The sequence below is a fragment of the Phyllopteryx taeniolatus genome, chromosome 13 (genome assembly GCF_024500385.1).
Source record: "Phyllopteryx taeniolatus isolate TA_2022b chromosome 13, UOR_Ptae_1.2, whole genome shotgun sequence".
Lineage (NCBI taxonomy): Eukaryota > Metazoa > Chordata > Actinopteri > Syngnathiformes > Syngnathidae > Phyllopteryx > Phyllopteryx taeniolatus.
The window spans coordinates 7,854,487-7,880,812 of record NC_084514.1 but is presented as its reverse complement, the minus strand read 5'-3'; the positions used below and the strand labels follow the sequence as shown (position 1 = coordinate 7,880,812).

The following is a 26,326-nucleotide window of genomic DNA, read 5'->3' as shown; positions in this document are numbered from 1 at the left end:
TTAAAAAGAGGCGACACCAGCAGCGCCTCAGTCCACTTTTCTTTTTTTTGGGGGGTGGGGGGGAGTTGTGGTGTATGACATCGTGCGGGCGGGGGTCTTAACTGACTGGGGGGGGGGTCTCAACGTTTTAAGGGTCGTCGAAGTGAAAGGAGCTTGGGAGGAAATGAAAAACGCGCTCTGTGACATACGTGGCTTGACGCTTTGCTCCTCTACAAGGTCAGTATTGGATCTTGCTGCATGAGTGTTGTTGTTGTTTTGCACGCTAAAGGTGAAATAAACAAAAACACATTTGACTCCTGTACTTGCAGGATGGTGGCAGCTCTGCTATTTATTTTGCTTTGCCTGCAGTCCGCACACAGCCAGGTAAGCACTTTTCCTCATGGATTTCACTCAAAAATCAAGTCAACCAGTTATGCACCGTTAACATCTTACATTTTAAAAATGCGTTTTAAAAGAAAAAAAAAAAGCCCCTTTTAAAGCTCTTTTGTGTGTGTATTTTTCATTCATTAGAACGATCATGAACATGATCTATTCTGGAGGTAGTGCACACAATACTGGTGAATTTAATTATTAAAGAACCTTGAAATGCCTGTTTTAAAGTACTGGCTTTTAAGGATTATTTCTTCCACGATAAATAGTTGTTAGAAATTAATCATATTTCCATTAAATTGTGTTTTCCTGAAGTTGAATTCACTTACCAAAAAAAAAAAATTATAATTTTTCTTTTGTTTACAGTAGTGTTTCCACCCCCCAAAATGTATAAAATTACATACAGTATGTAGAAGGCATACGTATTTAAATTAATGATCAGGAGCACAGCAGACATTGATGTTCTGATTCATGCCAACAAATGTGAATCAGAAAAGCCAATTTCAACATTATTATTAGTAGTAAGTAGAAGTAGAACAGTAGAACTGACCTGGCAGACCGTAACTTTGGAAAAGGGTGATTTAAAGCATTTTATTAGCTCTTGTTAATGTGAAACAGTATGTACATTATGTTAATGTGTCAATGTGTAGCTGGAGGCTGCTGGAACAAGCTTGAAATTTTCACCTATGACGCATTAAAAAGATGCTTCAATGTGTGAGCAACTCAAAGCAGAATTTGACAAATGACGAGAATGGTGTGTGTGTGCAGCTCAAAGTAATAAACTGAATGCAAAAGTCACCTCTTGTCCACACAGACATGCACACATGGCTTCAGATACGATCGCAGGTCAAGACAGTGCATAGGTAAGTGCTTTATCTTGTGCCGTTGAAGCTACGTTACCAATTACAATGTCCAAATCACAATTTAGTGTCGCCTGTCTGTTTAGTATACGGTACGTGATTGAAATTTAATAGCCAAACAAAAATGGCAGACATCCTGGGTTTTTTCGGGCATGGATTCCTGAGACTTTTTTGTGGTTTTACTCATGCTATGCAAAACGAGTGTTTTTAAGCATGGGTGGACCAAAATGCGCTAATGTGAGCATGAATGTGTCCATCTCGCAGATGTGGACGAGTGTCGCACCCTTCCAGACCCCTGCAGGGGGGACATGCATTGCATCAACCAGAACGGGGGCTACTTGTGCCTGCCTCACGGTCTCTACAGCCAGTCCTACGGCCCCGAGCCCGCGCAGGTGCCGCAGGTGCAGCAGCAGCAGCCTGAGCCAGCTTACCAGGGGCGCGGCGGCGGTGGCGGTGGCGCCGGCGCCAGCAGCACGTCCGCGGGCCAGCCGGACAGTTACGTGCCGGCCCCCCCGAGGTCGGCTGAACCCAGCTACCCGCAGGTGAGCTACCCGGTGCCGTGCATCCTGGGTTACACGCTGGCTGACGACGGCACCTGCAATGGTGAGTGCTTTTATTTTGTTCTTTGTGTGTCTTGTTGTTGTCACTTGTTTGCATGTGCAAGCACGACCAAGACATTTGGGGGAGGTTCTAATTTGAATGTTTTGTGAATAATATTTTTTCCATCAAATGTAATTTCAGAGTTTAGTGATCTGCAAAGTGTGGTTGTGTACCACTAGTGTTATACGGGTTCGCAATTGTGATACGTGAAAGAATCACTTAATTAAATGCTCAAACTGCATAATGTTACAGTGGCTTAATCTTGTTTTTAATGCAATACAGTATTTTTGTTAAGTAAGGTTCAGTTGTATTTAACTTTTATGAGCAATTCATTCTAATTGTATCATTTTTTAACATTTTCTTTATTTATGCAAAGTGTTAATAGTCAAACTGTATTATGTTACAGTAGCTCACAAAAGTATTAAATCCTTAATACTTAGTAATAAAACCTAGGCCTGTTTTTTGATGAACACTTACACTGCACCTGTAGGGTAGTATACGCCTACAACATCACTGTATTTTATTGTTGGTCATGATGGTAGAGAAAAGTACATTATCTATATTTTAGCTTTTAACAAAATCAATAAATAATGTTTGGTTTAAAACATTTAGTCATATTTAAAAAAAAATAAAAAATAAAAAATAAAAATTCCAAAAATTATATTAAAAAAATCCTTTATTTTTCTTTTCTTTTACAGTGACATTTCAACACAGCTGTGTTATTCCGGTCCTGTGTACAAAATTTATTTCATATTGTTTTCGGAGTATGATGCATTGCAAACTGCAACCACAATAAAGAACATTGTTACATTAATACTCTATTAGACAACGGCACTCCTGTTTTTCTGTTGGATGTTATTGAGGGCGTGCAAGTGTACCTAATAAAGTGTTCGTCAAAAGAGTGCCTTGTTTTGGGTAAACGACACGGTGCCAGCACCAAACATGAAGTCATGTTGCCATATTTGCATTGTGTAGAACAGGCCCGCTTGTGTATGTGTGTAGTTAGACCCCCCACCCCCTCCCTCCCTGCCAACGTGCTATGATGTAATGACGCCACCTACAGACTGCGACTTCCTGTCTGGATGTGGAACAAACGCGGCTTTGACGGGAGAGATGGTGCAATTTTAGCGTCTTTTGTGTGCAAGTAGTACCAAGTAGTTATTATCTCCACCAGGAAGTCCTCATGTGGCTGTGAAGACACTACAGGAGATTGTTGTCACATTTAGGAAAGACACAGCCAGTACTTGACAGAAATTCCTGGAGCTGATTTTATTTTGGGAATCAGAGTCACTTGTAATTATAAAAATATTGAATGAAATTTATAGGGACTTTTCTTGGTCCTTGAGGACACTGTACACAACAAAGAAGAAACAATATTAAAAGATAATATTCAGGAGAAATGTGGTCCTAAAGTCACATGAAATAGTGGATTGTTTAGCGAGAGCTCAGGTCAGCGAGCATGGCAAGATGAGCTCTGTGGTTTTACTTTTTCTTGGGCTTTTTTGCCACATCCCCCCCCCCCAAAATTGCAAAAAAAAGTACAGTTCAAATTGTATATTATTTGAATGTATATATTATTTTAATGTATACATAAAAATGTTTTTCGAAAGAGTATATAAAATATTTTAAAATAATGTAAAAGGTTTAAAAATATATTTTTTAAATGTTATTTTGAGTGTTTGACAATAATAGTCCAGAAAGATTAAATAGTATTTAAATTTGTTTCGATAACTATACAAACATTTATTTTTAAGAATGAAGAATAGATCTTTTCAGTTTTTTTAAATGAAAGAGATTTTATAATTATTTTTGTTATAATTATTTCAAAATATAATGTTTTTTAAAATATAAAATTACATTATTTACATTTTTTTAATTCATTTAAATTAATAAAAAATGTAACTTAAATAACTAACAAAATCCTCATTTGTGTCTTGTTTAAAAAAAAAATGTATTTAACTTCGTTTTACATTTAAAGTTCAGACTTAGTGATTTAATTTGAACATTGGTTAACTTCTTTTTACACTTGTATGACAGTGTTTAAATGTTACTTAAAACATTGCCTAAATTGAAGCGGATTAAAAATAATATTTTTTGATTTTCCTCTTTCCATTATTCCCCAAAAATTCTGTACTCCTGGAAATGGACTGACTGTAATAAGTCATGAGGGGGATTTTTCCCTAAAGTCTAGTCTAAATGACTCAAGCGTCCAGCGACCACCAGTCTGTCACTTAATGCCTTTTGACTTAATTTTTGGTGGGTCGACTCGGTTCCCTCAAGGGCAGCGCGGTGTCCCACTTATCGCCGGTCTGAGCCGCCTGAGCAAACAAAAGGCCCCCTCGGACTCCGCCCCCCCCCCCCCCGCTTCCCTCTGGCCCATTCGATTTTTGTCATTGCCTCTTAAGGAATTTGAAGGAATTGTGCGCGTAATCGGAGCGATCTGTTAATGTGGAGCCAAAACAAAATGGGAGCCGATAGCTGACAGCTCCAACCTGGAATGTTGTTGAAACAAAGGCCGGAGGGTGGGGGGAAAAAAAGACGGCAAAGAAGGGGGGCGAGGGCAGCTGAGGGCAGCTGGAAGATTTCTGGGATTACTTGGAAGAAAGCGAAACGCCTCCAAGAATACTACTACTACTGCTACTGCAAACATGCTGCATGCTACAATCACTTTTTCCACAAGGAATTTTGACAAAAGCCCCTTTCACGCTGCCTTAAAAAACAAAGTCACCATTTTACAGACACTAAATAATGTTTTTCTTAGCAGCAGTTTTCACACATTATACACAGGACTAATACTTTGCTGTTTAATTCATTTGTTTATAATTGATTTATTTATTAAAACAAATATTTATATTTAATTATAATTTTGTGAAGATTTGCTATTTTAATTTTTGGAGATTTTAATTTATTGGAGGGCTGAAACTATCGAATAGTTATAGAATCAAGTATTTTATCGACTATCCCATTGATTATTTGTGTAATCAGATTCAAATTGATTTTGCATTATTAAAAACGTTTGTGAGGTGCAGGTATTATTTTGGTTCATTTGGGGTCAGCGTCCTCACGTTCTCCACTCGTACCTGTGACTTTAAATGTGTATGGCTTTAAAGGCGGGGCCTGGCCTGGTGAGTGACGTGGGCGTCAGTGAATGAGAGGGTAGAGTTGGTGGCTGGCTGTTTTCTTTTTTTCAGTGAAGCAATTGAAAGTGCCCCTGCGGCTGTGTGTATTCTAGACCACTTGCGGGCATTACAATATGTTCTCGTGTGTGGTGGTACACTATATTAAATAAGCTACTATCGATGTTACCTTCAGTGTGCGTTGGCGATCTTAGACGTGCTGTTGTGGTACACCTTGCACATTAGTCCTTGTGGGGGAAAATGATCCCTGCGAAGCAGATATTTTGTTGAAAGCAATATATTTTCACCCCAGACACAGGTACTTTTTACTCCATCTTTTGGCTCTGTTTTCCTTCTTTCAGACATTGACGAATGCGAGACCAATTCCCACCACTGTAACCCCACCCAGGTGTGTATCAACACGGCGGGGGGCTACACCTGCTCCTGCACGGAGGGCTTCTGGCTCATCGGGGGCCAGTGTCAGGGTGAGTGGATCTTCATCGGTCAGCCTTCGTGTCCGGGGTGGCCTCGCCCGCAGCCGGGGCATCCAAACTGGTTGCTGTTACAGTTCACATTTTCCAAATCATGTTAATTGTTTTACATTTTACATTAGTGTTTTAAGTACACATTATTATTATTTTCTGAATATTACTCCGTAAACTCCATAACTTAGCATATTCCCAGATGCCATATTAAACTGCAGTTTACTGCTAATCAACATTTCACAGTACTGACAATAGTTGTATCAAATCTAATATGCATACCTGACATAATGAATATTCTACATTCTGGGATTTTGTTTCTATTTCAATTTTTAATAATTAAATGTTTTACATTTTATTTTGTACTGTATTTTTTTGGCTGACATGTTATTTTATAAATGGTAAAAACAATGCTATTTGATTGCTTTTGTAAGTGTATATAAATTGTAAATGCAAGGGGCAGTCATTGGCTGTTTTAGGAAAACAACGGCCTCCTGTGGTAGTTTTATGTAAATGCAGATTTCTTGCCAACTTAATGATCACAATTTGGGGGGGGGGAATAGGTGATTAATTCACACCATGTGTGATAACCATGTTCTTTGCAGATATCGACGAGTGTCGCTATGGTTACTGCCAGCAGCTGTGCGCCAACGTGCCGGGCTCGTATTCCTGCTCGTGTAACTCGGGTTTTGTCCTCAACCCGGACAACCGTAGCTGCCAAGGTGCGTTCGCTGACATCACGTATTTCCACAACCTCCACCTTGTAACCTGAATCTTGGCCGGCGTGTGAGGTTTTATGATGCTTTTTATTAACTATAGGACATAAAGTCTAAAGTTCTGATGTTTCCGGGACGTCTCCAGAGAATCGCTCTTACGCAACCTTAACGACATGCAAATGCACATCATCTGTTTGGACACATTTCCAGAAAAAGAAGTGTTCCCGGAATTATTGCACAAACCGTGTGTGTGTGGGTGTGTGTCTGTGTGTGTGTGTGTGTGTGTGTGTGCGCGCGCGCGTGTGTCAGACGTGGACGAGTGCGCAGACGAGCCGTGCAGTCACGGCTGCCTCAACAACCACGGCTCCTTCATGTGCAACTGCGACGAAGGGTTCGAACTGGCGGCTGACGGAACCTCGTGCAACGGTAAGCCCCGACGCCACTTTATTAGGTACACCTGCAGTACAACACACACTTACGCTCAGTTTATTGGTTTATTGTCAAAGGACACAAAACAAAGAATTATGCATTGTGTGTTTAACACAACCACACCACTTTGCCTTCTGCTAATTTAATGCTAATACACAATCCAAAATGCCATGGATGGGCTTACAAATAGCATCAATATTTCAGAAGACCTAGAAAACAGTGACAACCTTTATGTGACAGGATATGCTGAAAAAAAAATGCTTCTTTTGCTTGTCATCTGTAAAAAGTGAAGCACATTTTCAGTTTTTGTACACAATTTCTGCCAAAATGAAAAGAACAAATCTGTTTAGCAAGAAACCTGAATTAGGCACACTTGATTTGCTTTCGTGGGCTACAAAAAAGAAAAAAAAAACCGATCAGGATCTGGCCTGCGGGCCTTTAGTATGACACTTGTGAACTTCATTGAAAAACAATCTCTCTTTTTCAACGGGTGCTTTCCTGGAGTCTTTCTACTTGTATTTTTGTCATTGATATTTGAAATGAATTCTTATTTTTGCAACTCCCTGTAGACGTGGACGAGTGCAGCTTCTCCGAGTTCCTGTGTCAGCACCGATGCGTGAACACTCCGGGATCCTTCAACTGCATCTGCCCGCCCGGCTATTACGTCTACGAGGACGGCCGCAGCTGCGAAGGTACACTCGAAAGCCGCTCGAAAACCGATCCAATGCTCTTCCTGCGCCCTCCGATGTTTGAACTGACCCCGAGTGGTGTTGTCGTGTGCTTGATTTTGAAGATATCAATGAATGTGAGAGTGGTAACAACACCTGTACAACAGAACGAGTCTGTTTCAATTTCCAGGGAGGCCACACATGCCTGGCTCCTTTACAGTGTCCGCCTCCTTACGTTGAAGTGGGCGACAAGTGAGTGCGGCGTCCCGCTTCTTAATGTGCCGCGGCAGCATGTCGGCGTCGCTCTCACGCGTTCTGCTCTCCGGTGTGCGCAGTCAGTGCATGTGCACCACGGGCCACCCCGCGTGCAGGGACCAGCCCTTCACCATCCTGTACAGACACATGGACCTGTCGTCCGGACGCAGCGTGCCCGCAGACATCTTCCAGATGCAGGCCACCACGCGCTACCCGGGCGCCTTCTACATCTTCCAGATCAAGTCGGGCAATGAGGGCCAAGAGTTCTACATGAGGGTGAGTAACACGGCGACACGTCACGTCGGCCACTTGAAGTGGTGTTGCCTGGAGTTACGAGTGACCCGACTTACTTGCTCAAACTCGATGGAAATGTGCGTAACAAAAGTCCAACTTTGGTGGTGCAAGGAGGATTTGTCTCAATGTGTCGCTGCACATTTGATTTAAAACGTTTTTCTTTTGTTTGATCCGTAAAAGACAAAAATATAACATTTGTTTATGATGTTCGCCATCACACTGCTGTTCCAACATTGCGCTTGGCTCTTACTTGGCCCTGCGTGTAAGGCAGTGAACGCCGTCCTCTGCTGGGCGGACTTGGACATTGCACCCTATTATACCGTAATACGTTTTTATTTTTCCCCTTCAACAAATAGTGACATGCAACATAACCACACATGGCCTTCAAAGACACTCAAGACTATAAAATACTTCACTGTGTTTTCTATATTTTTTTCTAACGTTGACAATTTTTTTTCCCAATGTTCATCTTTGTTATTTGTTTATATTTACAGTACTTCATTTGTTAATAAATGTTGTTTTTTTGTTTAGTCTTTAATACAGACGCTTTAAATCTGGCAGTTTAAAAACAATATACAATATAAAATATTGTGACTACAAAAAACCACCAAGAGGTGGCGCCAAAACCACTCACTGTTTTCATGTTTGCATATAATGCAGAATCATTCTAAATGCGTTTGGTAGTGCATGTTCTGTTTTTTTTTTTTAACACATTATTAAATTTGCTGTATTAGCAAACCAGCAACATGAGCGCCACGCTGGTGCTGTCGCGGCCCATCAAGGGTCCCAGAGAGGTGGTCCTGGACCTGGAGATGGTGACGGTCAACAACGTCATCAACTTCCGCGGCAGCTCTATCATCCGGCTGACCGTCTTCGTGTCGGAGCACCCCTTCTGACGCGCCGTCACGGTCGGGAACGAGCCCGACGGAACGCACCCCGCCCCGCCTTAATGGACTCTGAGCTCTTAAGGCGGCAAGATGGATGCTATGGCGGGATGCGGCCGGTGTACAATTTCTGGCATCCTCTTCTTAGAAGTACCGCAAATGTTGTATTCTCAGCACCTCCGCCGCTGCATCTTTTCCCCTTCAGATCAGCTGTGAACAAGACTTTTATTGTGTATCATCAAATATGAATTATTGATTACAATAAACGTCTGTATGAGCAGGCCACTGAAACCACTGCAGCGCCTTTTTGCTTTAATTCCTATTCAGTTCATCACATCCATCCATTTTCTATCCCGCGGGGTACACTGAACTGGTTGTCAGCCACAGGGCCCATACACAGTAGAAAACAAGCATTCTCACAAATACACACCTATGGACTATTTCGAGTCGTCAAGCAACTGAACATCCATGTTTTCAGAATGTAGGCAGAACAGACAGAAAACACCGAAAAGCCTGAAATTTGAACTCAGAACTGTGAGGCAGACTTAAACCCTATAGCGAATGCATTTTTGCTTGAAAGGAGTAACCCTATAAAATAATCCAACCATCCATTTTGTAGTGTTTATCGTCATTGGGGTTGCTGGTGAGCGAGGCAGACATGCTAACCACTAACTCGCACACTGTGCTGCCGCACTTCATCTCAAGACAAACAAATAATGCGATGACGGAAGCATAGAGGGAGAGGAAAGAAGTTTTGCTTAAAGTAAATGTGTGCTCGTTGCACTTCAGGGAAGTAAGCACAAACACGTCATCAGTCCGGGAATTAGACTCGTCCACACCGAGAGGGGGAGGAGCTTTGGACCTTTGATCTCTTAAAAAGACATTTTGATAGCTTGTACTGTGTACACGCACGTCCAACAGATGCAACTAACAAGAATAATTCAATTGATAAATGTCAAATTTGTCTTTTTAGAATGTATTATATAATAGAGTGCATGCATGTGTACATGTACTGTATGTATGTAGGTGTATATCTATATATATTTATAGGTTAAAATTTCAACATCTACTTATATAATTGGAAAAAATTCTAAAATCTACGTATTATTTTTGTATTAAGTAACATTTTTTTATTGGATGTATTTTTTAAATATTTTGGTGGTTTTAGAATCAATATATAAGATATTTTTTTAAATATTTATAAATCAATGTCATTATATACATTTAAAAGATAAAGCATTTTTATAAATATGTATTTTTAGGATCAATTATGAATAATACAAATATAAGAAATATACATAAAATATATAAGATAAAATACAAAGTATATTTTTAACGTGTAATGAATATTACAAAATTATAAAATCATATAATGTAATATGTATATATTATACGTTTAAACAAGTTTTTTAAATTAATGTAATAATGCATATATTGTACATGATGATTATACTGTATTGTTGTTATTATTTTTATTTTATTTTTTTTACAAATATGACCTGTCTTTTTTGGGGGGGGCGAAGTTATAAAAATAAAACAAAAGCGACAATTTCAAGATATATCTGAACCTGAAAACAAGAACAGAACAATTGAATTAAAATGAAATAATTTTAAGTGTATTTCACCTCCAGGAACCACGTTGTCATTTTTGACCTATCCAATTTGTCTTATGCAGTAGTGAGCAGTACTGTGCACCCAGTTCCACAAAACAAGACTCCTCCACTTTTCGCATGGACAGGATAAAACGATGCTATTATAGGATGAAGGGAGGAGGAAGAAAGGAGGTGTATGGAGGAGGAAGGAGGAGCATAAACATTAATCGGCTGGCATTTCTCGTCACACTCGACTGGCTTGGAGGCGCAACAACAACAACAAAAATCCTTCAATGAAAAAGCATACACAGTCCGGGTAAGACTTTTTCTTCATCTTCATATCCATTTTACCATCTTTTTTTTATGCCTGACAAATTCCTTTAATTAATTACTGGGCTCAACTTTCTTCCACTTTCACTTCTCTGGTGAGACCTGAACGATCAATGCTTGCTGTTATAGTTAAGAAAGTCGCACGCTTGATTATGTGTTAATTCGAAAGTGGATTCATCACAAACTTGAGGAATTTTGATGACTTCTTGGAATGTTGAGTCAACAATTACATACTTTGCATTTAACATAAAAAAGACATCTATTTAGGCTATATTTTATTGTACTATTACTATTTTGTCTGCAGATATTGCAGCTTTAACATACAGTATATACTGTACAGTATATGGCAACGGTCATTTGTCAGTTATTTGATGTGTATTCTTTTTTTTTTTTTTATAAAAGAATTACTAGTAATAGACAGCAAAACACATTTGTATTACTATTTTTACGTACGTATTACTAATATTACAAATTTAATAATTAACAATAAAAGACCCAGCATGTTTAACTCATTTCATATAGAGTTTACTAATATATCCATGTTTAATAGTAGAGGTGCAACGATTAATCGACAACGAATCGATTATAAAATTAATGGACAACTGCTTTGATTATCGATCAATCGTTGAGAGACATTGCTTAAATTAAAATTGTCCAAATCTTTGGAATTTTAGCCTCTCGACAATAAATATTCTCCGATCTTCTGTAGTCCTCCATGAAGGAGTCCGCCACTTATCTTTTGTGTTTAATCAAAATAATACATTTGCATACATCTACTTTTACTTTGGACAACATGTAGTTTATAGTCAAGAAAGAGATCATATTTTTAGTATTAGTCATGCAAACTTACAAGTCAAACACAGAAATTCGGTATATTGTAAAACGCTGGGTATTTGTGGAAACTTTGTATTGTTGTTTTGTTTCAGGCATGGAGTGCATCAAAAACTGCTGCAAGAGGCTCGTTAAAAAGCGAGGGAAGGAGCCAGAGGAGACACAAGGTAAACTCCGACACTGCAGTGATTGTGCACCTCGGGGGCAGAGGGTGACGCTGCCCAATAAGGCAGAAAAAAGGCCAGGGAGGGTTGGCGGCCACACATTGGATTCATGCATGTTTGAGAATTTTTTTTGCAAATTGAGTAAAATTGTTGTTTTTTTTAATTTCTGGTTCCAAGGTAAAGTTAATAACTTTTATTTAGGGGATTCTCAGATGCTATTTTTTTAAGCAACTAAAAGGCGAATTTGAAAAAAAATCTAACTTTTATTGAAAAGGTCATTCAAAGCGGTTTTTGATGTAAAAAATACATTATGTTGAATATTATTTGTTTATCCATCCATCCATCCATTTTCTGAGCCGCTTCACCTCACGAGGGCCGCGGGATTATTTGTTTATATTACTTTATTAATTAACACACTCAGAATGCTGCAAAAAAAATAAACGTTACATATAAAAGTAACAAATAATTAATATAAAATAAATAACAAAAATATCTTTTTCTACTTAAAATATACAAGAAAAGCTCCTTTCACATTGGCATGTGGCATACACGAGTTCCAGACATGCACGCCACTGTGCAGCATTCTACAAAATATCTCAGATTATTTTGCCTGGTCACATCACACTTTTGCTGCTGGTAGTGGGGCACTTGCCCACTTGCCCGCAATACCAAACAACACAAATAAAAAAAAACAAAAATGAAATCGTGATCATTTGTCCCTCAAAGGCGTTGCGGTGCAGATGCCCATCAGCAGCGCTGCAGCCCCCAACAGATGGGGGGTTGACGAAGACTACCTACTGTCCAGGATGCCCGCTAACGGCAAGGAGGTCCCATTTGTCCTGGCCACCTTGAAGGCATCGTATGTGCAGCCGGGAGCGTCCACGTACCCCGACCTCCAGTACGGGATGCCTGGTAAGTACATTTGGGTGGCATTTCTCCTGCTTTTTTCTGTCATTCCTCACCAACTATTGTCAAAAATGGGTCAAATTACCCCAAAGTTACAGCAGGAGTACCTATTGAGCCTTGGGGGAGGTCAGCTTTCCATTTAGCGCTACAGACAGGCTTAACAAGTCTATTGGAAACAGCTTCCATTGTGTTTAATTACACACCACCACACACCGTGAAGGGCATTTAAAAGGGCAAGGGGGGGGGGGGGGGGGGGGGGGGGGGGGGGGGGGGGGGGGGGGGGGGCGTTGCAAAGGAGTGGGTTTGGGTGGAGGCCGGATTAGTTTATTTATTTATTTGTAATCCATTAAAAGGAAATCCCCAACACAGAAAGTGGGAACAGGGCTCAGCTGCCTCACATTGCAGAAAAAGGACAGGGAGTGACACTTTTTGTTCATGTACATTATTTCAACAACTCCACCCAGACTCTCTGAGAAAAAGCCTCAAGCTCGGCTTTGCTGTATGTGGTTTTGCATTTCCCCGCTTGCCCTTATGCAAATGAGCATTATTTATTATTATTTTTTTTTAGAACTGGTTTTCCTGCAGTGATGTAAGGCAACATAATCACTGGGGATGTTATCACGATTCCTTTTTCCAAATCTACAATAGCAAAAAAAAAAAAAAAAGAGTTCAGGTTCAAATAATTAATGGACAGTGCCTGAAGAGAACACTCTGGGGATGTGAAAACATTAGATTAAAATTTAGTAAAAATGGAAGAAAAAAAAGAAAAAAAACCTTTATTGCCCTCATTCAAATGCTTTCGACATTTCTTTACCCAGATTATTTTTCCTGTTCACACATTTGGATGTTACTTGTCGCTGGGCGGAATTCACTCAGCACAAGTCGTTGGGGACACACAGGAGATGAATCCCAAAAACAAACACACCACGAGGACAACCGTGGTTTTTTTTTTCACCATGGTGCAATCTGTGGAATGCGGTGGGGCACTTCCCCATTTGCCCCTAATGCAAATTAGCAATTTGTTTAAGGTTTTCAAATCCCAAAAATAGCAACAGTGCCATCTGCGATATGTTGCAGGGCACTTAACTGGTTGCCCCTAATGAAATTCAGTAATTTTAGTCTCCAAAACAGCACAACAAAAAGATGAGTACATCAGTAGCTTTAAAAATATTTAGATTTATCGCCCCAGTGTCATCAGGATGTGGTGGGGCACTTTCCTCCTTGCTCCTAATACAAATTAGGATTTAAAAAAAATACTTTTTAGGTGCAGTAATGTGTTTTTTTTAGCTACTACAATAGTGTTTTTTGGTGTGTTTTATGTTTTTCACCAAAGTACTGCTATTATTATTATATACATTTTAAAAAGCAATTTTATTCCCCAAAACCTTCATAAGACAGGGTCAATGAGATGCTAAGGTCCAACAAAGCCCTCATGGGTCTGACTTTGATTAAAATGTGCTCAGAAGTCATTGAGGCGTGACTCATCGGTGCAAGCAGGATGTCCTGTTTGGACGAGAATTGGACGTTTACCTTCTCTCCGTGTGGTCGCCGGGTCGACACGCTGACCTCCTTCGCTACTCTTTTGTGTTACAAGGTCCGGCCCGCTGCACGTACGCTCAGAGGAAGGCCGAGCTCCTGACCCCCACCGCTCCGTTAGTGTACAGCTGCGAGTCCAATCTGCGCGCCGTCGCTATAGCCGAGGGTCCTGAGAGGGGCTCGTCGGGCCAGAATCCCCGAGACATTGGGAGAAACAAAAACTCCTCAGGTTTGAAGACCCGCTAAAACTACTAACTACTAATAGTGTGATTTGTTTGTGGGGCACAAATATTTCTGCTCCTCTGGTTAATTTCCAATTTTAGTCGCTGTTTGTCAGATGTAGTGGGGCACTTCCCAGCTTGTCCCAGATGCAAGTTAGCTCTTTTTTTTCCAAAGCTATGAAACGCTTTACAGCATACGTATATATAACGTTTGCAATATCACTTGTTGCTCGGCAGAATTCATGAGGTGCGAGGATTCCCAACTGGTCATGCGAAGATAACATTTCATTTGGTGGGGCACTTTCCCACTTGCCCCTAATGTGAATGAGGTTTTTATTTTGCCACTGTGTTTGTTTTTGCCATGGAATATTTGCTTTTTTGTCTGGCTGCAGGTGTTGATGAGCGATTAAGTCAGTCCATGTTCGAGCTCGACAGCTCTCACGATCGTCACAAGCAGGTCAGACTCCTAATGTTTGGTCTTTTCCTGTCAAAGGAATACACGCATATCATCACATGACGCGTTTTTACATACATACTTTGTCCCCTGCAGAGCTTCAATTCCATATCCAGTTTCCTCAGCACTCCGGCCTCCATCACTGACTCAATTAAAAGCAGCACAGGTACAAATGAACATATACTTTTTGTTTTTATCTTTGTTGTTGTGGAGTCACACGTTTACTAGTGTTGTTAATCCTTAATTTTGGTGAATGACTGAGTAAATGTTTGCTCTTTTTGTTGATCTTCAGTGATGTCTATCTTTAGTTTTCAGGTGACTTTTTGTACTTTTTGTTGAGCTATTGTGTCGTCGTGTCTTCATTGTTGTTGAGTCACCTTTTGACTTTTGACGTTTTGTTGATATTTCTTTCATTGAGTCATTTTTTAATACTTTTGATGTTTTGTATAATTAAGTCTTTTTTTTTTTACTTTTTGTTGATCTTTAGTGTTCTGAAGTCACTTTTTGTGATCTTTAGTGCTGTTGAGTCTCTTTTCTGTATTTGTATGGCTTATGTTTTTGTTCATCTGTAGTGTTGTCAAGCCACTTTGCGTCATTTTTGTTTTTCTTTAGTCATTGAGGAATTTTGTTTTTTCTGTTTAGTGTCATTGAGACTGTAGTTTTGTTGTCAAGTCACCTTTTTTGACTCTTTTTTGTTGATTTGGAGTTTTGTCGAGTTGCTCTGGTAATTCTTTAGTGTTGTTTATGTTTTGCTTTTCTCTCTCTCTCATTGGGTCACTTTTTATTGATCACATTTGTTTTCTGTTCACGTTTTGTGATCTTTAGTGTGACTTTGTTGTTGAGTCACTTTTTGGTGCTCTTTAGTGTTGAGTCATTTTTTTTTTTATTATTTTCCGTCATTGAGTCACTTTAGTACTTTGTGTTGATCCTTAGCATTGTTGAGTCACTTTTTGTGTCATTGAGTGACTTGTTGAGAGACCTTTTCATCATCTTTAGTGTTGTCAAGAGACTTTTTTTTCGTTATCTCATAGTGTCATTGAGTCACTTTTTTCTTGTATTTATTGATTCTGTTCTTGACGATGTTCTGGGTTGCTAGGCAAAATTGATGGGGCGGAAGTATTTCTGCCCCTGAGCCACACACACATATAGGTGACGTTGCGTTCTGTTGCGTTGCAGAGTCTTTCTCACAGTTGGGTGACGATCTAGGGAGGTTGTGTGTCCGACTGAGTTACCAGGAGGAGATGGAGCAGGTGTGGATCACCCTGGGCCAGGTAAGGTTTCGTTGTTTGGGTCCTCACCGGGACAATGACGTCCTTTGTGCGCCCAGTCAATGAATCCTCTGTGTGACCACAGGAAGTGTGCGTCAACGCACACAATGATGCTTTAACGGCAAGCTCATTGGCTCTAAAGATAAGGCGCTGCTTTCGTATGTGAAATCTGCAAAAATAAATCTAAACTAGGTTGGATTGTGCCTAAACCCCTTAAAATATAAAATTTCTCTCTCTCTACGCTGTTTCCTCTGCAAATTGCGGCAAAGAGCCCTGTTGCCGAGCAGATAAATGCTTCAATGACTCCAATAAAAAGCTATTTGAGTTTTATATGGCAAGACTAGTTAAAACCACATTAATATTCCAATCAGAACACCATCTACTGTAGCTGGTGGGGCACTGCCCCTAATGTGAAAATAGCTCAATAAGTGTAGCCAGTTTTCGTGTGTTTTTTCCTCATCAGTGTTCACAACTCAACCTGCCAGTGAACGAAGCACAAAAGACAAAGATCCGAATCAAAGGTGTCATCACACTTCCCAAACCGGTCCACTTCAAGACCTCCATCAAGGAATACTCTCAGGTGCGCAAAACATTTTTGACATTTCAAAGGCATTTAAAAAAAAATAATTTCCTAGATTTTAATGCTGATGTTATGACCTGTCCACATAAAAGGATTCCCATTTTCCTCAATTCACTGTTGTTGTTCTTAATAATTCCGATAAATCTTATTAAATTACTTTAATTATTGCGCATTCTCCATTAACAAGTTTCTTTAGGCTTCTGATTGTTTTTTTTCAAATACTTCCAAGAGTTTAGATGAAAGTTATGCTCTATCCCCATTAAATAATTGCCATTTTCTTGGATTCGCCATTTTTGCCTTTTCCAGTAATGCCTTCCTTCAAGGTTTTGATTGGCTAAAATGGTCTTACAGTTGCACTTTATAGTTAAACTTCAAAGCTTTCGAAAATCTTTTTACGTAGACAGAGATTGCTGCTGCTGTGGCAATTTATTTACGACCCTGTTGTACTTGTTTTTGAAATTCCAGCATGTGTGCGTCAACGTAGCTTTCGGCTCAAGATGTTTGCTAAGCTAACCCTCGGTGTGCACTCAGCTGTTACCGCTTTTGTTACACCACGTCCTGACCTTTTTCAGTCAACTTTGCGTTTTGTCGTCACACAGCATGTATCCTTCATGGAGACCTTTGTGTTCACGCTGAGCTTCCAGACCCTATGCCACAGCGCTCTGCTGCTGAAGCTGCAGACGCGCGGGGCCAAGAAGCGCACGGCGGCCGAGTGCGTCATGTCGCTGCGGCGGCTCGGCCCGCAAGAGATGGAGTGGTGGCTGAGCCTCGGCGCCCCGGGCATGTCCTCCGTAAGTACCGACAGGGCAAAAAATGGAAACGAGCGTGGGAGAAATCACACTTGTGCGAGGTCAAATCAAGTTTCCGCAATATGGAAAATCACGTTGAACACTGCCACATATTACAATTTCATTGGAGATGTATTTATTTGTTTATTAATTTAATTTTGAAGTCAAAAACTAAGTTTGTTTGTTAGTGGGGTGTCACGCCACATGCTGCTTCACCAAAGATTATATTATCTGATTACATGTAGCAGTCTGCTGGTAAAATTTTTAAATGAAATTTAGTATGTGTCATGAACGGGAACAAATGACAGGACCCAAGATGCACGACTCCAATTCTAATGGACAGGTTTAATAAACGGGCAGAGGTCAGTACACAGGCAGGCAATCCGCAGAGGCAACGGTATCCAAAAAACGTGAGGCAAAAAGGCAAGGTCAATAATCAGAACAGGGTGTAGTCTTATTATGAGTCGGTGACGTGGAAACAAGGAATGCTGGAACATGACAACAAGGTACAACCAACTGAAAGAATGAGACACGAGGTTAAATGCAAGGGGTAATTAGGGTAAACGAGGCACAGGTGGTGAAGATGCTCTCAGGAGCATGTGTGTACGAGACCAGGGGGAAGACAACAACCAGAACACACACCCATGACAGTATCCCCCCCCCCCCCCCCCCCCCCCCATTAACGGCCGGCCTCAGACGGCCCCGGAGCCCCAGGATGCGCAACATGGAAGTCCCGAATGAGTGAGTCATTAACGATAAACCCAGACGGCACCCATGAACGTTCCTCAGGCCCGTAGCCCTTCCAGTCCACCAGATTGAAACCCCCTCCCTCGTGGAGGTGTGGTTCCAGGCAACAAGTCAACTGCATACTCATAAGGTCTGTGGGGTGGAAGGGATTTGGCTTTGGACTTGAACAAAAACTTCTTTAATGTCATGGTAACAGGTGAGCACTTGAGAAAAGTCAGGGTCAGAGTCAATAAATACAGATGTATGAATCTCTTGATCTGGAGAGCATAGTGTTACTTCAGGAAGAACCTGGGTAGGGTCTTCCTTAATGATATTTAGACTCACCGCTCCCGTGTCCTTGTTACCGGCACCGGTAACTTTGACGTGACAGTTGCTCACAGAATGACGCAACTGCCCGCAGTAGAAGCACCGCCCTTCCCTCAGCCGGCGTTGACGTTCCTCAGGGGAGAGACAGAACCTGCCCAGTTGCATGGGTTCACCCGTGGTGACGCCAGCCAGTGGATTGAGATTGGCAACAGGGGATCTGCCTTGGTTTGGCTGGTCACTGAGGCTCGTCCTCCAAGTGCGCAGTGATGCATCCCTCCGCCCAACTCCGTCCAGCTCGCGATCCAAAAGCCTTTTGTCGATCTTTACAGCGAGAGCGAGGAGAGTGTCAAAGTCGGTGGGCAGGTCTAGTGCGACCAAATGATCCTTGACGGCGGGGGATAGTCCTTGAAAAAAATGGATTGAGTAGTGCCCTGTTATTCCCCTGACTCTCAGCTGCTAGAATGCGAAACTCAATCGCGTAATCTGAAACCCTGCACTTGCCTTGTTGTAAGGTGACAAGGGAGCAAGCTGCCTCACGATCTGGTGTGGAATACTGAAAATCTTGCTCCATAGTCTTTACAAAAGAAGCCCAAGAATGACACGCGGCAGAATTGCGACTCCATTCAGCAGTAGCCCACGCCTCTGCACGACCAGTCAGGTGGGAAATGACAAACGCGATCTTTGCCCGCTCGGTGGGGAAGGCAGCTGCCTGCAGCTCAAAGTGGAGTTCGCACTGAGTGATGAAGAGCTTAATATTCCCAGAATCTCCAGAGAACCTCTACGGTCGAGAGAGCTGTGGGCAGACAGCAGCGGATGGGGCAGGTGGCTGCATGGTGACTGCTTCACATGGAAACGGTGGTACAGTGGCGGCATCGGGTGCCGTGCCAGCTGGTTCCTTCTTCTGAACCATAAGTCATTAGAACTTCAAACTGTGAGGCCACCTGTCTCATCATAGTGTCCTGATGCTCTGACAGTTCATTTCGATGAAGGTGGAGGGCAGCAAGCTGCTCATCCTGCTTCGAGATGCGTTGACCTTGCGCTTGAAGGGCTTTGCGCACCGGGTCTGAGTCTGCTGGCTCCATCTTATGGCCAGTTCGTTCTGTCATGAACGGAACAAAGGACAGGACCCAAAATGCACGACTCCAATTCCAATGGACAGGAATGCTGGAACGTGACAACAAGGTACAACGCACTGGCGACCAGGAAGAATGAGACACGAGGTTAAACGCATGGGGTAATTAGGGTGAACGAGGCACAGGTGGGGAAGATGCGCTCAGGAGCAGGTGTGTACGAGACCGGGGGAAGACAACAACCAGAACACACACCCATGACAGTATGTGTATGCAGTTTCATGGTCCTTGTAAATTGAAAAATGTACTGTATATGCAGGCTCAGGGTAAGATCCAGTTGAGTCCAGAATTTATCCGGATTACATTCAACTCAAATTGAATCCAGATCTGATCTGAATTGTGAACATGATAGTCTACATTTCTACATAGCGTTATTGCCAACATCGCAGCCTATCATAGTATGTCACGTGGTACGGAGAGATTACGGGCTACTGTTTGCACAGTGTGTGTCATCTAATCTAATTATGGACCTCCCTCGTAAACCAGTTTTATTCTGGGCTGTGGCGAAATGTGGTTCGACTCGCTGTGCAGCTGTAGCGGCCAAACACTCCTTCCCGTCTCCTTACGTGTGAGAGGGAACATTCCGGATTTACTGGTTGTTAAACTGTGTGTGAGGCCTGACGCTACTATCGTGTATTCCAAAGAGAAAATGTGTTGTTATTTCAACTTCAAAGCACATCAAGAGTACACAAAAGTAGTTTTTTTTTGTCCTGATAAATTGGGCAATTTGTGGCGAGTGGGGGTAATATATTCGCTGCTTGTACACCCGGTGAATCATCATTATATACTCTGAGGAAGTGTGTTTTTTTCCCTCCCCTCAATCTGTCCCCCAACACACACAAAGCCTCCATTTTGTTGCAATCACTGCAGTCTTGAACGAGCACAAAATGCAAGGACTGCTTCCATCTGCTTCTCACAAAACAACCTAGAAACATCAAAACAAGAGCAGGAGACCTCCGCTAAAGCTTCAAAGGGGAGTGAGTCACAACTGAGCGAAATTGAGGTTCGGACTGCGGAAAAATACATACGTGCCACAAATGGGAGCGTGATATAGTCATGTCAATACGTTTAATGGATTTTTTCCATGCCCTTTTTACATTATGGCCAGTCATCGGGTTCAGATCTGGATTCCATTTGGTTTTGACCCTGGCCTTCCATTCACATTGCAAATAGCATTCAAGTCAGATTGACTTGAACAGGATATGATTATTATTAGTAATATTATTGCTTGTTTAGTGTTTAAGAAGTGCAGTCCACACGTTAACATATTTGCCTTTTTTTTATAAGCCTATTTTATAAGTACAATTTATGTATGATACATTTAATTTGCTTTTTGTAATACAGACTTATTTATTGCTTGCATTTGTTGAATAATACATGAGAAGAGGACCTTGTAAAAATGATCGCATATCCAATTGCAATATTGAGGGGGGAAAAAAAAAAATCGCAAATAGATTATTTTCAAAAATCCTTCAGCACGACTACTTAGTCAGCGCATTGTTTGATTTATTGCATCACTCATCGCTATGAGACCTTAGAAAGGAGTTTGGGAAGATGACATTTAAACATGATTTCTGGGTGGTGTTGTGTTGATGTCAGTGCACAATATTTATACGATAGCGATGCAAGCTCAAGTCTTGTGATTTCCTGAAAAGTAGTCATTTTGGAGATGTGTAATAATAACACTTTAGCTTCGTTTTATTTTATGAGAACCTTTCATTACACTCAGGATGAAGTAATTACATTGTAATTAATAGCAATAATAACCTACTTGGCAGGGGTAATTTAAAAAAATAAATAAAAAATTTAGCTTGCAAGTCAAAGTTGCTGCAACTGTTTCGCAGGCGGGAGGATGCGAGCTGCATTTGGCGACCTGCTTCCAGCCCGTCTGCAGACGCCTGCAAGTCCGAGTCCTCGCCGCCCAAAACCTGCCGGCCTGCTCCTCGCCCCTCTCGCCAGGTAATCCGCAACACATCATTTTCACATCCACCCAAAATTAAACAATATTCTTGCGACGTCTTTCTCACGCAGGGTACACGGTGACTGTGGAAATACACGGAGCCGACCGGCCGCCGACCAAGATGAAGACGCGAGTGCTCAAGGCCCACAAGGGGCAGTGTCAGTGGGACGCCACGTTTTTCTTGGACTTGGACGACCTGGACCCGGCCGCGTGCACGCTCTCAATCAAAGTCTTCAGCTGCAGCTCGGTCAAGAGGAAGCAGTGTGTCGGACAGGTGCAGTAGTTCTCAAACTTTTTACTCCAAGTACCACCTTGGAAAAGTACTTGGCTCTCCGTCCGTGTACTCGTTCACTGCCATTGACGGATTTAGAAGTCAAATATCCATGTTAACTGGGAGGGCTGGCAGTCAATGAGTTTTAAATAAAATACAGGAACAAAGTAGGCCCGTGTTTATCAAAAATTTGCTTTTTTTAATTCCTAAAAACTACTTTTTTTAAATTGTTAGTCACTGCAATATAAACACCGCTCTTAAATATAGGAAAATAAATAAATAAATAATTACTGATTCAATTCAAATGTGTTGCACATAAAAATTTAATAAAATTTTGATAGTTTTTAAAAAAAAATCTTAAAATTTAAATGCTAATGTATTCTATTTAAAAGTTAATTGCAACTAAACTTTTTTTTTACTGCAAAGTAAAATAATGGACTGTACATGAAAACTAAAGAAATGTACAAGTATCACAAGTGGTACGCGAGCTCCCTCTAGTGGTATGGTAAAAAAAAATCACTGAATTAAATACAAAGAAAGTTTTCAAGATTTCAAACATGAAATATAATGAAATATCAGAATGTAGTTTGTAACTATGTATACAGCATATTTATAGCTATAACTTTCTTTTAATCCACTAGAGTACATTTTTTACTTTTCATGTACATTACATTATCCCCCCCTTTCAAGTGGAGTACATTTTTAAGCCCAGTTTAGTTGTATACATACAATACATTCGCATTTCGGCTTTATTTTTTTAAACAACTATCCAATGTTTATACATTTTTATGTGTGACACATTTGAATTGAATCATTATTCAAGTCCTCTTTGTATTTTCCCATATTTAAGAGCAGTGCTAATATTTTAGCGGCTACAATAATAAATATACTTTTTAATAATAAAACCGCTCTTTTCTTTTTTTTTTTTTTTTTTTTTTTTAACAATTAGGCCCACTGCGTTACTGTATGTTAATGTTGCCATGATGGTTGTACACAGAGAGCTACTGTTTTGTATTTTTTGAGGTAGTACTTGGTGTAAAAAGTTTGAGAACCACTGCTCAAATCCACTTGCACTATTGGTCAGTCTAATACGCTTACGTGTACAAGTTACTGGTCGGTCTAATCTGCTTACTACCAGGTTTGAGTTACTGGTCTGTAGTAGTAGTAGTAGTTGATCAATCGAATAGCCTTAATAACAGTTTTGAATTTTTGGTTGGTCTCATCCACTTACATGTTGAAGTTATTGGTCGGTCTAATACATTTATCAACAGTTTTGAGTTATTGGTCAGTTTGATACACTTCTGGGCGTTTTGTAGTTATTGATCAGTCTAATACACGTAGTGAGCGGTTGGAGTTGCTGATGGTTTTTTTTTGTGTTTTTTTTTTTCTGGACGATCCCGCAGGTCCAGCTGGGATTGGACGCACCCACGCAGGAAGCCGCCGAGCAGTGGAAGGAAACCGTGGAATATCCCGAGAAAGTGGTGGCGGTGTGGCATACTGTGACATAAAGTCACCTTTTGTTGCACACGTGGAAAGGGATCGGTTGGTCTAATTCACTTATTAACGTTTTGGAGTTATTGGTCATTCTAATGACTGACTGGTTCAAGGCCTTGGTCTGCCTGCTACACTTGAGTTATTGGTCACGAACAGGCTCATGTTATCAGTCGGTCTAATTCACTTATTAGAAGTTTGGAGTTATTGGTCATTCTAATGACTTACTGACTGCCTCAAGGCATTGGTCGTCCTGCTACACTTGAGTTATTGGTCTGTCTAATACTTACTAACAGGTTCATGTTATCGGTCGTTGTAATAACTTACTAATCGGCTGAATCTAATGGTGAGTTTAATACTAACACTTTGAGTTATTGGTCGTTCTAATAGACTTATGAAGTAGATTTTGAAACATTTCATTCCCTTGTCACTTAAATATTGTGTGTACTATTTTTCGGTTGTAACTTATTGAAGATCGTGTTCATTTGTGTTTGTGTAACATGCAAACCTTCGCACTTTTTAACATTTTTTATTTTTATTTAATATTTGTATTAGTTTTGCGCAAGTAAGCATAGGCGTCATTGTGTATGTTTGAGCCGTACAAGAGGTTACGGACACGCCGTCGGCGGGACTTTGACGAGAAGCGTTAGTCACGCGTCGGCGGCCATAAAGGGACCAGGACACGTCTTTGTCGTAAAAGAGGTCAACAACGGCAAATCGAGAAATCTCAAGGCAAACAGCGGGACAGGGGAAAAACAGTCCACATGGTTATTCTCTCCGGGCCCATTTTTCTGTATTAAATTCTGTCAAAGCGCCAATTTCAGCTTCATTGGAGATTTTGGGAAATGGCCACCAATCATTGCACAAGAATGGCGACGGTGCAGATGGCCAAAGGAGAGTGACGCGACACAAAATGGCGGAGCGCTCTTTTGCAAGCGTGACACCGGGACAGCCACCAGAGAGACTCGCACTCGTCGACACCGGATAATTGCTTCCATTTATGTTTACTTTTGTCTCAAAAGTGTAACGTGAGACAATAAAGAACTGATTCACTTTTGTTATTAAATCATGATCTTTGATCCTTTTTTTTTTATTTCAACATGACACTGATGTCATTTTTTAAATTATTAGTATTATAACATTTTATTGTTTTATTATTATTGCAAGATATGACACTATCTAATCAATATATTTTTTCAAGATATCACTAATATATTATTATTATGTGTATTAATAAAAAAATTGTAAGACATCACGATTTTATTTCCAGTTATGAGATTAGCTTTACTATGTACGTATGTATTAATAATAATAATCATCACTATCATAGTCATAATCATAATTTATTCATTTTGCGACACACATTATTATTATTCATCCATCCATTTTTCTGTACCGCCTCTCCTATTACTATTATTATTATTATTTATTAATTCATTTTAATTTCAAGATACTGATTGAATATTTGGCATGTAGTAGTAGTAGTAGTAACAGTAAGAGTAGGGGTGGCAGAAGAATACTGAAATTTCCTGATATCACACTATTTTTAGTTGTTTTTGTGTGTGATTATAGCTTACCATTATTTTGTTGAACGTTATTTTCATTTATTTATCATTTTTTTGGGGTGAGGAATAAAAATAAAAGTCACCCTCAGTGGTAGTTTGGCGTTAGAGTAGCCCCGTGTGGTCTTTAGCGGAATGTTCAGGATGGACAAGACAAACCCACTCAGTGCATGGGCGTGTCACGTTACATTTAATCTGTTATTGTTTTTTTTTTTAATCAGTATGACATGATATCATAACTAGTACCTGACCCACTAATTGGCTGTCCGATTTAATCGGCCGATATTAGCCCTTTTCAAATTGTCAAAGACATTGTCAGATTCATTGATGATTTTTGTTGATTTAAAAAAAAATAAAAAATTCTATAAATTAACACATTCCAACATAAACTGACGATCAAAACATTAAGTGTAACATAAACATTTTTTGTTTAAATCTGCAAAAATCAGCCGATTTTTCGCTCTGTTGTAAAGTTAAACAAATGACAAAGTATTGTAAAAAACAATATTAAAAATCAAATGTTCTGCCTGTAAACACATCTTAATTGTTGTAAGCGTTAGGGGACCAGAAAATAAAGTATTCTATTCATTACATATAAATTTTAAATGAATCAGCCGATTAATCGCAAACCAAATATCGCTACTGTCTGACAATATTTGGTTCGTGACAACACCACATCCGAGTCATACCTCATATATATATATATATATATATATATATATATATATATACACACATACACACACATTGTAAGTGAGGAGAGGGTCATTCAGTTGGGTTTGTGCACTGAGCGAAGGATGACAGTGATGGAGGGAGAGAATGAGCTGAGTGTCAGCTCATCCATCACAGGTGTTAGTGTCATTATTCAATTACCAGCCATCCTTAACACTCTTCATCACACACAAAGTGTGTGTGTGCGTGTGTTGAGGGGATGAGCCTCGCTTGCTTCCAAGTTTTCCGAGTAGACACCGTGATGACACCGTTTTGTGACGAGTGTTGCTCCTAAGAAGCTAAAGTTGTTATTTCACTTCAAGCGATCACCCAATCGAGATTTTGTTGCATTATGACGGATGCTTGCAGGGTTTCATTACCAAGCCTCTGAAATGCACTATATATATATATATATATATAGAGAGAGAGAGAGAGAGAGAGAGAGAAAATAATTCTTATAAGAAGCTCATGCTGTTAGCTAACATTAATCTGCAGCTCTGCTTACCTTTAGGGTGTGACATGATCGCGCTTCAGCCAAAGTGGTTCTTTAGCTTCGGAAACCAAGTTGTTGGTGAAGAAAGTAAATCTTTTTTGGGAGTGTTTAATTTCACAGTTGATGGGTGGGCACGCATTCCAGAGACCAGACTATTTGTAGCCAAACATTAAAAAGTCAACTTTCCCTTTAAGAGGTGTGTTTAAAGGGTTTGGTCCATGTAATGTCAAGGTCTTCTTGAAGGCACAATGGTTGAGATTGTGTTGGTGCAGTTCAAATAGCAACCACTAGATGGTAATGTCTCATCAGCAG

At 40.4% G+C, this 26,326-nt stretch overlaps 2 protein-coding genes across 3 annotated transcripts; both read left to right on the top strand.

The window, feature by feature from the left end:
* Positions 1 to 72: 72 nt before the first annotated feature.
* On the top strand, positions 73 to 10,484 carry fbln5 (fibulin 5). 2 transcript variants are annotated; one of them, XM_061794062.1, is made up of 11 exons: positions 73 to 216; positions 309 to 363; positions 1,184 to 1,232; positions 1,494 to 1,832; positions 5,308 to 5,430; positions 6,033 to 6,149; positions 6,453 to 6,569; positions 7,142 to 7,264; positions 7,366 to 7,492; positions 7,576 to 7,771; positions 10,349 to 10,484. In XM_061794062.1, exons 1-11 carry the CDS (start codon positions 164 to 166, stop codon positions 10,349 to 10,351), a joined length of 1,302 nt encoding a protein of 433 aa, XP_061650046.1. In that variant the 5' UTR covers positions 73 to 163; the 3' UTR covers positions 10,352 to 10,484. The 2 variants fall into 2 exon arrangements, with proteins under 2 accessions (XP_061650046.1, XP_061650045.1); XM_061794061.1 differs by lacking the exon at positions 10,349 to 10,484 and adding an exon at positions 8,524 to 8,967 and having other exon boundaries at positions 75 to 216.
* LOC133487465 (tandem C2 domains nuclear protein) lies at positions 10,439 to 24,352 on the top strand. Its single transcript, XM_061794063.1, has 12 exons — positions 10,439 to 10,581; positions 11,522 to 11,593; positions 12,317 to 12,502; positions 14,091 to 14,261; positions 14,646 to 14,710; positions 14,804 to 14,873; positions 15,884 to 15,978; positions 16,439 to 16,555; positions 17,155 to 17,346; positions 21,371 to 21,485; positions 21,558 to 21,760; positions 23,161 to 24,352. Exons 2-12 carry the CDS (start codon positions 11,524 to 11,526, stop codon positions 23,263 to 23,265), a joined length of 1,389 nt encoding a protein of 462 aa, XP_061650047.1. The 5' UTR covers positions 10,439 to 10,581; positions 11,522 to 11,523; the 3' UTR covers positions 23,266 to 24,352.
* Positions 24,353 to 26,326: the final 1,974 nt, after the last annotated feature.

What these genes read in the sequence shown, in the direction of transcription:
- fbln5 (XM_061794061.1), top strand. Translation starts at nt 164, where the DNA reads ATGAAAAACGCGCTCTGTGACATACGTGGCTTGACGCTTTGCTCCTCT. An exon ending in CAGGTCAAGACAGTGCATAG is followed by an intron (nt 1,233 to 1,493) that starts GTAAGTGCTTTA and finishes TCCATCTCGCAG; the next exon opens with ATGTGGACGAGTGTCGCACC. An exon ending in TACGTTGAAGTGGGCGACAA is followed by an intron (nt 7,493 to 7,575) that starts GTGAGTGCGGCG and finishes CGGTGTGCGCAG; the next exon opens with TCAGTGCATGTGCACCACGG.
- LOC133487465 (XM_061794063.1), top strand. Translation starts at nt 11,524, where the DNA reads ATGGAGTGCATCAAAAACTGCTGCAAGAGGCTCGTTAAAAAGCGAGGG. An exon ending in CCATCAAGGAATACTCTCAG is followed by an intron (nt 16,556 to 17,154) that starts GTGCGCAAAACA and finishes GTCGTCACACAG; the next exon opens with CATGTATCCTTCATGGAGAC. An exon ending in GGAAGCAGTGTGTCGGACAG is followed by an intron (nt 21,761 to 23,160) that starts GTGCAGTAGTTC and finishes ACGATCCCGCAG; the next exon opens with GTCCAGCTGGGATTGGACGC.